The 17,350-nt window shown below is 50.8% G+C and overlaps 1 protein-coding gene across 2 annotated transcripts in view; it reads left to right on the forward strand.

Annotated features, from left to right (window-relative positions):
- The window catches only part of ROR2 (receptor tyrosine kinase like orphan receptor 2), a 216,956-nt gene extending 202,021 nt beyond the window's left edge, over positions 1-14,935 (forward strand). The window contains exons 5-9 of one of the 2 annotated variants that reach the window (XR_011075095.1): positions 2,452-2,579; positions 6,366-6,680; positions 7,897-8,108; positions 11,027-11,229; positions 12,655-12,740. Coding sequence is in view for 1 of the 2 variants with exons in the window: in XM_068551870.1 (XP_068407971.1) it covers positions 2,452-2,579; positions 6,366-6,680; positions 7,897-8,142; positions 11,027-11,229; positions 12,655-14,100 (2,338 nt within the window). In the remaining variant the exon portion in view is untranslated. Of the gene's footprint in view, positions 1-2,451; positions 2,580-6,365; positions 6,681-7,896; positions 8,143-11,026; positions 11,230-12,654 lie in introns of both variants that reach the window. The other variant, XM_068551870.1, reaches the window with a different exon arrangement.
- Positions 14,936-17,350: the final 2,415 nt, after the last annotated feature.

The following is a 17,350-nucleotide window of genomic DNA, read 5'->3' on the forward strand; positions in this document are numbered from 1 at the left end:
CCAGATTAGAAGCCCACTGAGATGAGTAAGCTGTCAACACGATGTGATGGCCTTGAGCCCCTTCTCAGCGTGTCTTCCCTACACCCTTGTTGCTCCCCCATCCTGTGGGCACCTGACCAGTGGCCAGGGAGAAGCCCACAGTGAGGGACGAGGCTTTCTGTTCCTTGACTCTTGAGGCAGAGAAGAGAAATTGCTTGCTCTTGTGGGGGTCACCCAAGGGACTAACTGAATCAAATCTCATACCCTAGGTGGGCTGACGTTAATAAGAACGTGCACATCTTAATGCTTTTCCTGGCATAGCAGGCAAGTGACCTAAACCCAGCCTGCAAACGGGGATACAGAGCTCACACACCAGGGCAGAGTTGACTTGAACTTGCGTTTGTGTATTTGGCAAGTGTAACATTGGTTTTAGTTTAATCAGCAGTTAACTCCAGCTCACAAAGGGTGAGAGAGGGGTGGGCTGGGTGTGTATTGTTAACACATGTGCTTGCTTATTTAAACGATATTTAAGGAATCCTTGACCCAAAGAAATAATGGCCGGTGAGCTTGAGAGAAAGGGCATCCGGCTCTCGCTGACACCAGAATCTCCTGTTTTAGATTATTTATGGCTCCAGGTTCTTTTCTTTGAAAAAGAAATTTTCTTCAGGGGCTGAGAAGACAGCAGAGGATGGAGAGAGCCAGAGGCGGCTGAAGAGACTGTGTCCTGCCAGACCCTTTGTCTCCACTGTTATGATCGTTCAGACTTTACATTTGTGAGAAAGCTAAGACAGGGATTCTTAAAGTCCATTTGGTTAAATTGGACACAACCCACATTTCGTTTGGGGATGGTCCAAATCAATGTAGGGTGGACGACAAGTATTAGGCTTATGGCAGGTGGCAGATTTGCTAGAAAACAAGTGACTTAATTACAGGCCTGAGGCACTTGCCGAAGCTTGTCCTGGGAGCTCCCGGCCCCTCTCCTTTGCTCCCCAGCAGACGGCAGCCCTAATATATGTGCTTTGGCCCACTTTTACTGTCTCCTTGAAGCATCCTCAGGGCCACTTTAAAAAGCACCTAGGTGCTTAGAATGACTGATTTTATTGTCCAAAGGCAGGACTAACAGGTTTTACTGAGAATAATTTAGCACAGACTCCAAGGGGACGTGTGCAGGCTGTTCCCTACAGGCTGGGGGGAAGGTCGGACTGCAGGGCAAGTGGGAGGGCTGTGCTTTTGAGAGTCTCCCTCTCTGTCCCCCGTATTTATACACGTGGTCTGCGCTGTGGAGCAGTGGTGAGGTCACCACTCTCCTGTGGTGTAATAAGCACAGATCGCTATACAAACTCTTTGAGGCCCTGCCTGACTTTTTGGAATCCTCTCCATTGCTTTCCTCTGTTTCAAAGAATTCTCTCCTACAGTTTAACGGTAGAACACAGTTTCTGAATGAACATCATTTTCATAAAAGCGTCGCTTGCAAACGACGGAAGTTAATAGGGGTGTAATGTTTCTGATGTAGTTTAAGACTACGATGAAACATGTTAATTGTTAATATTCTGCATGTATTTGAACATAGGCATGAGCACGTACCCACCCATGTGTACACTTCGCATTTATAATCCGTCTTTCATACTCAACCTCCTTTGTTTCATCCCCCCTGACCTTAAAGATGCTGGATTTTTTTTTTAAGTTAATAGACTTTATATTTAGAGCAATTTTAGGCTTACAGAAAAATTGAACAGAAAGTACAGAGAGATATCGTGTACCGGTTCCCCACATCTGCACATACAGTTTCCCCTATCAGTAACATCTTATGTCAGTGTGGTGCATTTGTTATAGTTAGTGAGCCTATGTTGATACATTATTATTAGCTGAAGTCTGTAGTTTACATTACAGTTCACTCTTGGCGTTGCGTATTCTCTGGGTTTGCACAAATGTATAATGACATGTTTCTGCCATTATAGTATCATACAGAGTAGTTGCACTGTGCTAAAAATCTCTCTGTTCTCCTGTTCACCAACCCTCCCCCCACCCTTTGGCATTCACTGATCTTTTTACTGTTCCATAAGTTTGCTTTTTCTAGAATGTCATAAAGTTGGGATCATACAGTATGCATGCAGCCTTTTCAGATTGGCTTCTTTCACTTAGTAATGTGCATTTAAGTTTCCTCTGTGTCTTCTCATGTCTTTTCTTGATAGCTCATTTCTTTTCAGTGCTAAGTAATATTGCATTGTACTACAGTTTATCCATTCACTATGGACATTTTGGTTGCTTCCAAGTTTTGGCAGTTATGGATTAAGCTGCTATAAACATGCATGTGCAAGTTTTTGTGTGGACAGAAGTTTTCAATTCATTTGGGTAAATGCCAAGGGACAAGATGGCTAGATCATCAGATGCTGAATTTAAAGAGAAAAAAAAAAAAAAATGGGGGATATTTGACACCTTCCAGTGTACTTACAGACCATGTGTTTTTACCAGAGACGACTACCATGAGGATGGGTTCTGCCAGCCTTACCGGGGAATCGCCTGTGCGCGTTTCATTGGGAACCGGACCATTTATGTGGACTCCCTCCAGATGCAGGGGGAGATTGAAAACCGAATCACAGGTAGGAGCGCAGCCCTTTGTTCTGAGACAGCGAGCACACACGCAGCTGCCTGTCGCCACGCTGGTGCGTTTTCAGTCCTGCTTGCGTGTTTTGTTGGTTATGACCTTGGACAGTGAGTCCCTGTGCCCTGCCTCCTGCAAGAGAAAGTCAGAGGCCTTTTTCAGAAGCAGTTGCAATTACCACCGCGGTTTATCCTAAAATGTTCCCATTTGTATATGAAAATTAGCAAGTACAGTCTGCTTAGAATGTACCAACCCACTGAATTAAGTCAACCACGTGGGTCCGAAGCCCTGCATTGTCTTGTCCTCACCGCGTGGCCAGGCTGGCACCTGCCACATTCACTCTTGGTTCTACTTTTCTTGACTCTTCTGCCTTCTTGGAGTTACGCTTGATTAAACGGTGCCCGGGCCTGATTTTAGCTGTTGGGGACAGAGGTTCCAGGCCATCGGCTGTGCCTTGGGGACACTGCAGTGAACTCAGACCCCCGTAGGCCCCCGGTTTCCAGGCATAGCCAGGTCTTTGGGTACCTTCTCCGTTGTGTGAGAAATGGAGCAGATCATTTAGGAGTGAAGCTGCTCGTTCTCCGTCGTTTTAGAAGTTACTGTCTCTGGTTGGTTGTTAGTCCTCACACTGATGTCAAGGACTTCCTGGGGGAAAGCCCTTGAGAAGTGAGAAAATGAATTAGACCAAGGCCCCAAAAAGCCCCCCTCCGCCTCTCTCTGCTCTCTCCACAAGCCCAAACTTTTTCTCTCCGGACTCTATAAGGAACAAGGAGGATCTTGTGAAGATGGCAGGTGTCCCAGTTGAACTACATCCTCTGCACAGTGGTTCTTGACCCCGGCCAACCTGCGATGTGGGGCTCCCGGTGATTCTAGAGGGATTTGTGGAGGGGCTGGCAAAGCACTGCCCTGGTAAGGGCACAAAGGAGGTCCCCAGGTAGAAACTCACATAGGTGACACTGATGTCCTTCTAAGTTCAGGTCAACCCTGGCTTTGTATTTCACCCACAGTCTGGAGGGTCCAAGGTCATGGTCACAGAGGGGCCTGCCTGGCCCATGGTTACAGAGCCCCCTGAGGACAGGGCCAGGTGTCCAGTGAGAATGGAAGGGCAGTAATGGGACCTGGAGACCTTGGAAGGTGCTATCTTGGTCCAATGGGAGAATCTTTTGAAATTGTTGGTATCTCTCATTGGAAAAGCTTCTTATGCCATTTAAAGCAGAACTTCTCAAACTTTCTGACCACAACATACAGTATCAATAAAAAGTATATTTTACATCGTGACTTAGTCTACATATACATCTACTTCACAGAACTGAAATGGGTTACAGGAAACAACATTTGCCCTGAACAAAGGCAGTGCACTCTGATTTTTCTCTTCAGTTTTATTTCATTAAAGAAAAAAGTTGGTTCCAGCCTTAATGTGAACCATGCACTCTGACATTCTCTGTTCCGTTCTAATCATCTTTTAAAATGCTGCCCACAGACTCCAGAATTAATTTTATATCCCAGTAATTGGCAAACACTGATTCAAGGCACAAGATTGTCTCTCAATTATTTCTTCAGGAGTTGTTTAAAGGATTAACAAATCAGATGTCTAAGCAGACTCATTTTTATAATAGTTTTTAGGTACAAGTTTAGAATGAGGGTTCTCTACATTTGTGTATTTTTGAAAAAATAAATGTGAAGTTGCTCTAGACTGACTGACTTGAGGTTTAGAGACTGCATTGGTTGTGGAGATAGTCTATTTGGAGAGCATGCTTGTCAGAACTCATTCCAGGGACTCTGGAAGCTTCCCAGGAATGGGCCCCAGAACCATCAGAGTGATGTGCTGGGTGTAAACAAAAGCGGGGACATGATGGTTGGACCTCCTCGATGCCTAGAACCATCCTTCAGAAATAAACCCTCACATGATAGGTTCTGGGGCAGGGGTAGGAGAAATCCTAAAAGGGACATCCTATCAGTTGGTACCCCAAAAGCAATGCCATGTTTGGCTTTCTTAGGTCTTTCCCTGCCTGGGGGTCAAGGCCAACACTGGCAACAACCCTCTTGGTAGTCAGTTGCCAGCTCACGTGATGGGACTGAACTGGGTTCAAACTTGGTTCGTCAGCCAACTTCAAGAGACCCTGCACCTTAACCTCTTACCTCTCCATTCCTCAATTTTAATATTGTCCAGAAGGGGCCAGAGGACTAAGGATGATGTGAGCAGCACACTACAGAGTGCCCGGAACCCAGCGCTGCGTGCAGCGCATGGACACAGCCTGTTACCAGACCCTCGTGGACCATTCATCTCACGTGCTATTTTATTGGCTCCATGTGGGCTTTCATTCCCCAAAGTGTGGCCTTGACAGATAAAGACCCAGGCCCAGAAAGGACTGAGTGACTGACAACCCGGTAGTAAATGACAGGGCAGGGCCAGAACTGGGCTCCCATGCCAGCTCGTCTAACCCAATGCCTGCCATGGGTGGCTGGTGGGTCCTTGGGGTGGGGGGGCTGTGTGGGGAATGGGTGCCAGCAGCGCCACCTGCTGGCCACACTGGGCATGGCACTACAAGTCATGGGTGGAGCTGGGGTGTCCCAGGAACTAAATTCCAACCTCGCTGGTTTCCTCCTCCCCATCTCAGCAGGGTGTGTAGGCAGAGGTGCCTCTTTTTCTCCAGCTGTCCAAGATCAGATCCTTATAAGCAGGTCCTTCATAGGTCAAAGTGGGGTGGGCCTTCTGGCATGGGCATGTATGGGGCAATTGATGCTTTCATTTGAACCCTGACTGCCACAGCCCTGAGGAGAGCTCCTGGAGTGCACACCTTCCCTCCTGCCACTGGCAACTCTGCTCCCGCTCACCTGCCCAGCCTTTGTGTCTGCAGCTCCCACCCCCTTCCCTTCTCCGCATCAGGTGTCAGGTTCTTCCCATCAGGCTCCATCTTGTGACGTCTTGCCCCTAGAAAGCAAGCCAGCCCACCCTGGCTCCAGACTCTCCTGCGACAGCCTGCTTCTCTGCTCTCCTTTATCACAACGCCCTGCCCCTCTCCCCACTTAAAATCTCCTCCAGCAGTTTCTTGGCTCTCCCCAGACTCCACCTGAGGGACTCCCCTGCACCCCCATTTGTCATCTTACTCCTCCTTGGGCTGCATGTCACAGGGCGGATCGTTCATCTTTCTGGCACACTGTCTCCATCCCCTGGGTCATCTGCTCCCTGGCCAGGCCCCCCCTCTTCTCACAGGCCCTGAGATGTCAGGAGGACCAAGTCGTGGTCCTTGTGCCTCTGCTCCAATCTCTCCTTCTAGAAGCCACTCAGCTCACAGCTCTACCTACCGCCGTGTGCTTGCAGAGCCAGTTCATAGCAGGACCTTAGGAAGTGCTTTGGGTCTGATAACAGAATCTTCCTGTCATGGAAGTAGCATCTAGTGGATGAGATCTGGGGCCTAGTCTTCTTTCTTTCTTGTCTCGCTTTTGATGTTTGTAAATGAAGCCCTGGCACCAGGGACCTTCTTTGTCTGGTGCAAACCTGGGCGGCCTATGTGCTCCCTGGGGCCCTGCTCTTGTGAGGGCCTCTTGCGGCTGGCAGAAGACAAGGCGGAGGGTGGGGGGCGGCGGGGCACGGACGAGATGGGGGCCACGGGCGCCGGGCAGGGTTGGGGGAACTGGGCAGGAGGTGGGACCAGGGGCCCCGGGCAGAGTGGGGAGCCAGGGCTGGAGATGGAACCAGGGGCGCCGGGCAGGGGTTGCCAGGCAGGTGTTGGTCCCAGGCAGGGCCCAGCCCACCCTAACGCCGGCCTCGCCGCCTCCGCAGCTGCCTTCACCATGATCGGCACCTCCACGCACCTGTCGGACCAGTGCTCGCAGTTCGCCATCCCGTCCTTCTGCCACTTCGTGTTCCCACTGTGCGACGCGCGCTCCCGGGCGCCCAAGCCGCGCGAGCTGTGCCGGGACGAGTGCGAGGTGCTGGAGAGCGACCTGTGCCGCCAGGAGTACACGATCGCGCGCTCCAACCCGCTCATCCTCATGCGGCTGCAGCTGCCCAAGTGCGAGGCGTTGCCCATGCCCGAGAGCCCGGACGCCGCCAACTGCATGCGCATCGGCATCCCGGCCGAGAGGCTGGGCCGCTGTGAGTCCTTGCCCGCCCCCGAGCCCGGGGTCCTGCCTCTTAAGAGCCCGGGGACCCCATTCCATCCGGGGACGTCTCACAGACCGGCCCCCATTCCGGTAGGGCAGTTGCGGGGTGGGGACTCGCCGTTGTCCAGTTCCAGTTGCACAGCCCTCCTGGCCCTGCCTGCCTGTGGGTCCCCAGTAAGTCACTGTACCCCGATGAGCCACAAACTTGGCTTCTCTAAGATGGGAGGACTTTCTGCGTCTGCCGCCAAAGCTGTGAGGAGCTCTGGGGGAGGCAGGGTCTGCTTCCAAGCCTGCCTTGTGGTGCACAAGCACCTCTCAGCAGCTGACTAGGATTGTGGCCCTCCTTGAGGGGAGGGGACCCAGGGAAGAGGTCGCCTCCCTCCCAGGCTTGGGAAATATTCACTTCCTTGGTGAGGCCGGGGTTCCCGAGGGCGGCAGGGCTCCTCACCAGGGCAGTCAGAGCCTGGTCTACAGACCCACTGCACCGTCCAAATCCGGGTTGCCAGGCTGACTCCATGGGACCTCAGGCAAGTTGCTTAAATACCAGTTTCCTCATATTACACGGGGGTAATAACTACTGACCTCAGCAGCTGGAATGTAGATTAAATGAGTTAGTATTTAGAAAGTTCTTAGAACAGTGCCTGCACACGGCAAGCACGGTGTAACCGGTGTTCAACAAACACACACCCCAGGTGTGGCTCAGAGAGGCCCTGGGTCCCCCCACCCCGGAGAGGAGTGAGCCTGGGGCTCTGCGCACAGGAGGCAGAGCCGCGTCCTTACTGAGGCTGGGGGGCCAGGCCTGGGAGTTTCTCTTCCCTCCTGCGTCGTTTGGTTTTGCTTCTAGTGCAAGTGAACGTGAGGCTGGGGTTGACATCGCCATTGTGGAATGGGGGTGCCTGGTGAGTCCAAAGGGGTTTCAGGGTCATAGAATAACTTCTGACCAGTTATTTTCCCCATATGTGTACCTGGTGCACCCACCCATTTAATTTGTGGGCTTGGGACTGTATTCAGTCATTACGTCTAATGCTGCTTTCCTTGGAAGTGATGTCAGACTCTTTGGTCTTTTGGAAATTTCAGTGTGGGTACATCCAGGCAAAGTGGCTTAGTTGTTCCTTTCTGGAATAGTTGAGGAAGGGTGCTTCCTGGACCCCCAGAGAAGGGCGGCTTCCTCTCAATTTTCGGGCCTCCTGACGCATCTTCTCTCTCAGACCATCAGTGCTACAACGGCTCAGGCACGGATTACAGAGGGACGGCGAGCACCACCAAGTCGGGACACCAGTGCCAGCCGTGGGCCCTGCAGCATCCCCACAGCCACCGCCTGACCAGCGCCGACTTCCCCGAGCTCGGAGGAGGGCACGCCTACTGCCGGAACCCTGGAGGGCAGATGGAAGGCCCCTGGTGCTTCACGCAGAATAAAAACGTACGCATGGAACTGTGTGACGTACCCTCTTGTAGTATGTATTCTCTCTCTCTTTTTTTTTTGAAGTGTTGACTGTGGGGTGTACTTTGTGATGATGTGGAACCGGGAGGCTGATAGCTCTGGGAGCCCCCCTGCCCACACCCGAGTTTCACCACCATGATTATTTGTTTTAAATAAAGCTGTTGCTGGTTGTAAAAGTAGTATCTGGTCATTATAGGACGTTTTAAGTCATAGAAAAGTCTGAAGAAGAATGTGCAAATCACCTCTAATTTCACCACTCAGCAGAGACTACTGTTTACATTTGGGGGCCCTCCTGTCAGCCCTCTTTCCATGTGTGGTCCTGGGATATTCAATTTGGCCTCTTGTTTCCCAATGAACATTGTCATGCTTTTCCCACTGTTAGTGGAAATGCTTCCCCTTACAGTTACAACCAGCTTCTCAGACCAGCGTCTGTAGTTGGGGCACAAGGCCTCCCACTCTGCTCAGCTTTTACACAGAGACTTAGCAGAGTGAGGAGAAAATAGAACTTAAATCTCTTAACTGTTTTCCCTGCAATTTCTGTCTTAAATTATGACTAGGAGAAAAGTTTGTAGTTCACGGTTGCAAATTTTACAGACATCATTATCTCTGTGCAGGAATAAATTTTAAGAATGAAAAGTTTGGTAATTAGATTATAGAGTACAGTTATTCAATGGAATGCTACAGTTGTTTAAAAAAATTTCCTGCAAGGAAGGATGTTCATATTGACCTGTTAAGGGAAAGAAGCAAGCTGTAGGGCAATAGCTGTGTTATGTCTTTCTGGTTTCTCTTTCTTCCTGTTCTTCTCTCTGTCTTTCTTTCATCCTCCTCCTCTCCCTCCCTTCCCTTTCCTTTCTCTCTCACTTTCCTTCCTTCCTCCCTTCCTCCCTCCCTCCCTTCCTTCCTTCTTTCTTTCTGATAAAAGAAACAAAATGAGTGAAGGGTATGTGAGTGAGCACACATATGCACCTATATTTCATGGAAGAAGTTTTGCAAAGATAAACGTCATACTTTCAGCAGTGATTTCCCATGACCTACAGATATGTTAAAACATAAGATATTTTTACAATGAGCAGTTTTTATTTTTGTAATTAAAAATGAATCAAATCATAAAGAAAAATATGTATGTTCTTTGACCTGGCAATGCCATAGGAATCTGATATTGCACAAATATTTGCACTTAAAGGGCAGAAATGCAAGGATATTTGTTGCAGAATCACTTTTAACAGCTAAATGACAAACAGAGTAATTGTTTACCAACAAGGGGTTGGATGATAATTGGAGTACATCCGTACCATGGGACAGTGTGCAGCTCTTGCAGAGTGCCTAGTGCTGTCTGTTCTGTGAGAAACGTGGCCTGAGATATATTATTCTGCCACAAAACCAGGAGCAGGAAAACATGGATGATGTGATTCCATTTAAAATTCTGTTTTTAAAAATTATATGAAACTGCTGCTTCTGTATGTCAAATTAGTTGAATATTGGTTATTTCATGTTCAACTTAAATATATACATAAAAAATTAAGTGAATACCAACCTACTAACAATGGTATAGCCTTTGGTGAAATTAGTTATTAGGAACATTCACTTTTCTCTAATGATGTCAATAGAATTATTAATAAGCATGTGTTCTGTTGGTGATTTTTAAAAGGTAATGATAAAAGTTAATGGTTTACAAACCTATGGATGGTGGTCACATCTCTCACCTTGGCCTGAGGGTCCTGGAATCTCCCCTTAGCCCTAATCGTGAAAAATGACCCAGAATCCCCACTGCCCCTGAGTCTTCTAAAATATCTGCCTCCGGAGTGGGGTCAGGAGAGTTGTGTGTGTGTGGTTGTATTTGATTTTTATCTTCTTTTGGACGCTGCGGGGCAAGACTGGCTTTGGGACAAGGCTTCTTTACTATGGTGGTGATAGTGGTGATTTTTAGAACTGAATTAGCTCTTTCGGGGACCGCATGGACCAGAAATCACTTGTTTGCTTTCACATGGAAAGCTCATTACCCACTGGTCATAGGGAGGCCCAAGTCCCATGTGATTATTCACAAGGTTAAGGTGAAAGCCGTTGTGGGGAGAGGGGCCTTTTGGAGGACTTGCCTTCCACATCACAGAGCGGAAGCCTCAACTCTCCCTCAGAGGGCAGCGCTGCCCACAGGGCTCCTGGCCGTGCTTTAGCCTTGCAGCCTGGGGCCCTCTGTGCTTTTCTGTAAATCCTGTAGGGGGAGACAGAGCGTTGCTCTTCACCGTGGAAAAAAAGGAAGGAAAAACACTTGGAAGCTTCAGACTGTTGGTACATCTTACCGTTGTTTTTCAAGAATTTTTCTGCCCCTGCTGCAAATTGTTGGGTCAAACTCATTGGCTACCAGTGCTCTTTTAAATCAAATGCATTTTTAATTATTGTCTTAAAAGAATATGGGTTCATTGTACAAAAATGTGGAAGACCCTAAAACGTTGAATGAAGAAAAGGATCATTTCTAAAGCCAGTATCCAGTTTCCTTCACTGAGGACAAGCGTGTCCCATGTGTTTCATCGAGTTTAGTAAAGATGAAAAGTCAGAGCACCTATTTCCAGCGGTATTCAAATTAGAAGGGAATGTGATGGTGGTGTTTGTTTGCTACTGTAAGACCTTTAGAGTTCGTTTATTTTTTGAGCTCTGTATTCCTCTTTGTTTCCGTGGTGGGCAGTTCTAGATTGTGTCTCGCAAATGTTTAGCGGGATGTGCGCTTTTGGGTACATTACTTTTTTTGAGGTTTGGTTTATAAGTTTGTCCCTTTGTGAAACTTACCGATTATCTACTTGTGCTTGAATATTTTAGTTGGAGGTGGGAGTGGGATGGTGGAGAACTTCGAGTTGCAGACAAGGATGTTTTCAGAAAACTCTTGAACGCCTTGCTGTTCACAGGCCCCCAAGACAGCAGCAGGATGGGAATTCTGTACATCTTGGTTCCAAGCATCGCCATTCCCCTGGTCATCGCGTGCCTTTTCTTCTTGGTCTGCATGTGCCGGAATAAGCAGAAGGCTTCTTCCTCCACGCCCCAGAGGCGGCAGCTGATGGCCTCACCCAGCCAGGACGTGGAAATGCCTCTCATCAACCAGCATAAGCAGGTCTCTGTGCCCCCGTATTTAAAGAGGCAGCTCCCCCAGGCTTAACCTCTACCTGGAGATTGGTTACCTCCAATTCTAGGTTTCTTAATTTGCTTGATACACAGCACCTAATTCTTTTAAACTGTCCTTTCATTTTGCCGTTTCTTCTCTAAAATATACCAGGACGTCTGTGTCCTTAGGGAGTATATGGAAGGTGTGTTTGGACTTCACTCTTCTCCCTCGACAGAGACCAGCCATTTCAGCATGGGCCCGAATGAGTTGTCCTCACTTTGCTGTGCTTCAGCTGTCCCCACAGGAGGACACACAATAGAAGGGCTCAGATCACCCCCACCACTTGAGGGTCAATATGGTATTTTTAAGGGATGAGGACCTGTTTTCTGGTCAGTTTGGGGTTGGGTTGGTTTTGCTTTGTTTTGTTTTGTTTTACAGGGAAGGGCACAGCAACAGTCCTGTAGTGGTGGTAGGGGGGCAGACCACCCCCAACCTGAGTTCTTAGGATAGCGAGAACACCCTGAAATGTATCACAGGAGAAGGTCCCTCCCAGCCCACCTAGCTTCAGTGAAGGGGCATTTACATTACGTGAAAGTTTTGGGGGAAAATCATTTCCAACCAGGCTGTGAAGAGGGAGAGGGTGGACTCATTCAGCTCAGGAGCCAGGAGTCACTGAGGGTCTGCTGCGGGTGAAGGGCTGGCAGGTGAGGGCACAGATTCCCTTGGGTTCGGAGAGCCTCCGAGGACAGGGGCCAGGCACACAGAAGGGGCGGGAGGTTGTAGAGGCTGAGAGACGCCAGGTTCAAATCGATTTCACCTGTGTGGTGCTTCTGTCAAGTGGCATCCACTGGAGAATCTAATCAAGAGGAAGCAGCAAAACAGGCCCTTGGAGGCACATGTGGAGAGCAGCTGGCCCGGACTCTAAAAATGACTCAGATCAGGGGAAGCACACCTCAGGGTTCAAGGGAAATAGACATTGCATCCTGTTGTGATGGACAGTGGTGGCTGGGCCTGTCGGTGGGCGCATAGCAGGGAACATCAGGAAAGGCCCTAAGTGGGGGACACAGCTGGGAGGGTGACCTGGGACAGCCGGAGTTCAGCATGGCTGGGGTGTGTACATAGGTGTGCACACACACACACCCTCACACATATAGTCTGCAATGGTATCTTTGGGGTGGGGACCTTGTTTGTAGCCTGGTTGGGACCCTGTTGAAGGTTTCAGGCAGCCTCATGGTGTCAGAGCACATTTAAGAGCAGAGAGCGTTGTGCGGGGCAGGCTGAGCCTGGGCCGGGTGGGACTGGCGGGTCCTCTGCAAGCCCAGGCTGGGGGGCGGCTCTAGGACCGCCCCCCCAGAATGCCCTCCCAGCTGTTCAGCTCTGCCTTCTCGCGTCTCGGTGGCAGAAATGTTTCACCGGAGCTTTTCTTCTTGGCAGGCCAAACTCAAGGAGATCAGCTTGTCCACGGTGAGGTTCATGGAGGAGCTCGGGGAGGACCGGTTCGGGAAGGTCTACAAAGGGCATCTGTTCGGCCCGGCGCCGGGCGAGCAGACCCAGGCCGTGGCCATCAAGACACTGAAGGACAAAGCGGAGGGGCCGCTCCGGGAGGAGTTCCGGCACGAGGCCCTGCTGCGGGCACGGCTGCAGCACCCCAACATTGTCTGCCTGCTGGGCATGGTGACCAAGGACCAGCCCCTCAGCATGATCTTCAGCTACTGCTCGCACGGCGACCTGCACGAGTTCCTGGTCATGCGCTCGCCGCACTCGGACGTGGGCAGCACAGATGACGACCGCACGGTGAAGTCCGCCCTGGAGCCCCCCGACTTCGTGCACGTGGTGGCGCAGATCGCCGCGGGCATGGAGTACCTGTCCAGCCACCACGTGGTCCACAAGGACCTGGCCACCCGCAACGTCCTCGTGTACGACAAGCTGACCGTGAAGATCTCGGACTTGGGGCTCTTCCGCGAAGTGTACTCGGCCGACTACTACAGGCTGACGGGGAGCGCGCTGCTGCCCGTCCGCTGGATGTCCCCCGAGGCCGTCATGTACGGCAAGTTCTCTGTGGACTCGGACATCTGGTCCTACGGCGTGCTCCTGTGGGAGGTGTTCAGCTACGGCCTGCAGCCCTACTGCGGCCACTCCAACCAGGACGTGGTGGAGATGGTCCGGAGCCGGCAGGTGCTGCCCTGCCCCGACGACTGCCCCGCCTGGGTGTACGCGCTGATGATCGAGTGCTGGCACGAGTTCCCCAGCCGGCGGCCCCGCTTCAAGGACATCCACAGCCGGCTGCGGGCCTGGGGCAACCTGTCTACCTACAACAGCTCGGGGCAGACCTCAGGCGCCAGCAACGTCACGCAGACCAGCTCCCTGAGCACCAGCCCCGTCAGCAACGTCAGCAACACCCGCTACGGGGGCCCCAAGCAGAAGGCCCAGCCCTTCCCGCAGCCCCAGTTCATCCCCATGAAGGGCCAGATCAGACCCATGGTGCCCCCTCCCCAGCTCTACATCCCCGTCAATGGGTACCAGCCCGTGCCGGCCTACGGGGCCTACCTGCCCAACTTTTACCCGGTCCAGATCCCGATGCAGATGGCCCCGCAGCAGGTGCCCGCCCAGATGGTGCCCAAGCCTGGCTCCCACCACAGCGGCAGCGGCTCCACCAGCACGGGGTACGTCACCACCGCGCCCTCCAACACGTCGGTGGCAGACAGGGCAGCCCTGCTCTCGGAGGGCACTGAGGACACGCAGAATGTCCCGGAAGACGTGGCCCAGAGCCCCGTGCAGGAAGCAGAGGAGGAGGAGGACGGCTCCGTCCCCGAGACCGAGCTGCTGGGAGACAATGACACTCTGCAGATGGACGAGTCTGAGGTCCAGCTGGAAGCCTGAGGGCTGCAGGGCCGCGGGGCGCTTGGGGGGAGACTTGGGCCTCCCTGAGGAGCGCGCCCCGGGTACCAGTGGGCTGGAGTGCAGTCTCCCTGGGCGAAGTCCTCCTCTGTCGTCCTCTCGTGCACGGAGCAGCGCTGTGCCCACCTGCTTGGTTGGAGGGTCTTGTAGCCAATGGCTCCTGACCAGGCAGGGGTGGTAACCCAGCAGGACGCATGGTGACCCCCAGTGCCACCTACATTTCCCTGGAGGTCAGTCGGCCGTGAGCAGTGCCTGTGCTTTGAAGGAAATTAGGTGGCATCTTCCCTCCATATTGCATAGGGATTGAATATTTCCAAACATTGGGAAAACAGGCCTGCAGAAAGGCAGTGAGGTGGGACCTTGGGCTTTGCGATGCCCAGCAACTGGGCTGCTGCGTGAGGATGGAGGAGGCTGCTTTTCTCTCTACCACCCCCCCGCCCACCAGCAAGTCTCCCTTCAGCCACCAAAGATGAGTGGGAACAGGACGTGGCCGCCTGCCACCTGTCAGAGTCTGATGAGGTAGGGGCTCCTGGAATGGGAGTTCCGTATTAAAACGAAATGTGCCTTAAAAGAAACCCACACAATTTTGTATTTTTGTGAAATGATTTTAATTATCTTGCATGTGTATTTTGCCCAGTTTTCTGGAATTCAAGGGAAAGTGTTTTGGGGGTTTGGAATGTTACAAAGAAGGCAATATTGTACAGAGCACAGTATTGTTATTTTTTTTCTTTTTTCTTTTTAGAAGCCTGTACAGACCTTAAATGTAATTTATATGATTTTTGTATGCCATTTTCATTGAAGAATTTTGAGCTTAAAATCATGACTTCGTAATTTCACTGTTTACGTTACCCACATTGGGATGCCACCTGATTGTACTTTGGTTTGCTTGTGTTTGTACCATATGTAAGCGAGGTCAGTTCATTTCAGAGCTCCTATGAGAGAAGGCGCACAGGCACACTGCATCCGACACACGGCATAGAGCGCACTTGTAACTCCCACACCTGGTGTATCCAATAAAGCAAAACGGAAGATTCGGTCTGCCCTCTGCAGGTCCTGAGGACATCAGGCAGCGGGAGGTGCTGGATGACGGAGACGCCCAACGGTGATCATTTGGGCTGAGGTTTAGGGGGCTCATCCAGGACCAGCGACTCCATTTGAATGTGGATATACGTTGACAGATAAATGATGGGAACAAGTTGCATTGCTTTTCTCGGTAAGGTCTGTGGCAGGGATTAGCCGCAGATGACGTGAAGATGGTCTTTTGTTTTAAACCTCTCTCCTCCTGAGGTCCCAGAGCCCCTGCCATTTTTAGACCTGGAGTCTGGCTCTTCCCAAGGCCCTGGAGCAGGGCTGGAGGGGGAGAGAGTGAAGGAGATTGGGCCTCCTTCACCACCTGCTAAGAGCTGCCTGCATCCCCTTGTTGTCTGGCAGCGCGGCCAGCTGAGTCCAGGTACACCTGGACCAGGGTCACCTGCGGGGTCAGTGGCTCCAGGGCTTCCAGTCAGGGGAGGGGCTGGGTGGGTCCTGGAGATGCTTCTGCCAGCCAGCCAATGGCCTTTGCTGCCCCTCGGGCGGGTCCCTTTCTCCCAGCATGGCCTGGGTGGTTTTCCGTGTTTAATGGAGTAGGTCCACAACCCTGGGCCACGCAAGACTCAGGTAGGAATTTGCTTCATATCCGCCGGCATTCGTTCTTTAGCCTGCATTAGAACATCTTGCGGGGCTTGTTACAAAATGAGCACTGCCCTCCCCGCTCCCAGGCAAGTCTGGGTTGGACCAAGAAAGTACATTTCTAACAAGAGCCCAGAGGGTCCTGATGGTGAAAGCCCCTTAAGCACAGCACCATTGGATCCTACCCGCTGGGTCTCCCTGCCTCTCCAGCACGTCAGGTCATCTTGTACACCCCTTGCTCCTCTGCTTTAGCATAATGCTGCTGACAGGTAGAGCCCCACACACAAACAAATAAAGGGTCTCAGTGTATATCCTAAAATCAGGAGGGACTCTTCCCTGCTCGGTAGAAGGAAGTAATGTGAATGACTCGGAGCCCCCTCGGAGCCCCTCTACCAGCAAGTGTGGTCTGGATTGCATGTTCAGAGAACTCAGGCTTACAAGGAGCTACATCTCATTTCCACTGATCTGAAAGAGGAACTTCAGTTTATCTCTAATTTTGTACACCTGATGGTTTAACTGTTCAGTCGAGACCTAAGAGTAAAAACTGGGAAATAGCCCTTTGGCTGCTCCCTCCACAGATGCAGTCAGGGAGGTGGGCGGCCACTTCAGTTTCCCATCACTCAGCCCCCGAGACTTGAACATCGTGCTCGGGGCCACGGACAGAGCCGCAGAATGAGCAGCAGAGATTCTGTGGAGAGACACAGGGTTTTTTGGCTGACTTGGGGGAGGTTTTGATTTGGGGGATTTTTTGGCTAGAAATAACATGTGTTTGTTACAGCTCATTCTAATTGTAAAATCTTGATGCATCTTTAGGAAGATTATTGAGCCTTTAAAGTTGATGCAGTTGAACAAAAATGACTTAATTGGCATGTTCCAGAACAACTGATTTTAGAGCTAAGCCGCACGATTCAGATAAATGTCACTCGTACCTTCTACCCAGCCGCATGCCTGTCGCTGTTTATACCCACAAGAGGGAGATTTTCACACCTATTCAGTAAAGTCACCTAAGCGTAATTAGTTTTAATCAAGCCATACAAAGCCACAAACACCTTGTACACTGCTTATATTTTTTGGTATACAATACTTGTTGAAACAGTCTGTCAGAGCACTGGCGAACTTTTCTGTGCTAATTTTAGGATATTTCACTCAATGTTAACAGTTATATAATACTTCCCACTAAATCAAGACAAACCTCTTGGGTCTCTCAACAGGGAAACACTTGTTTAAAAGTGTTCACTTTGGGTGAATTCCACCTCGCAATTCAGTGTTGGTAGCTACTTTCAGACAGTTTGTGAGTTTCTGACGGGAACACTGAAAATCTTTTTTGAGATGAACTTTTCAGGAGGAGGATGTGTCAAAGTAAACTTAACGCCAGAGGTCCTCCTCGCAACCTGGCTGCTGGAAATCAATGTGACCTTTCCAAGATCAGACCTGTTCCCAGCTCACCCCCTTGTTTTCCTTCATCAGTCCCCGAAGTAGTAGAGACTATAAGTGTTTTTTGTCCTGGACCAACATCCATTCATTTGCTCCCTTCACAGCCCTATGACAGGTCATATCTCTCAGG

Source organism: Eschrichtius robustus, chromosome 10 (assembly GCF_028021215.1).
Source record: "Eschrichtius robustus isolate mEscRob2 chromosome 10, mEscRob2.pri, whole genome shotgun sequence".
NCBI lineage: Eukaryota > Metazoa > Chordata > Mammalia > Artiodactyla > Eschrichtiidae > Eschrichtius > Eschrichtius robustus.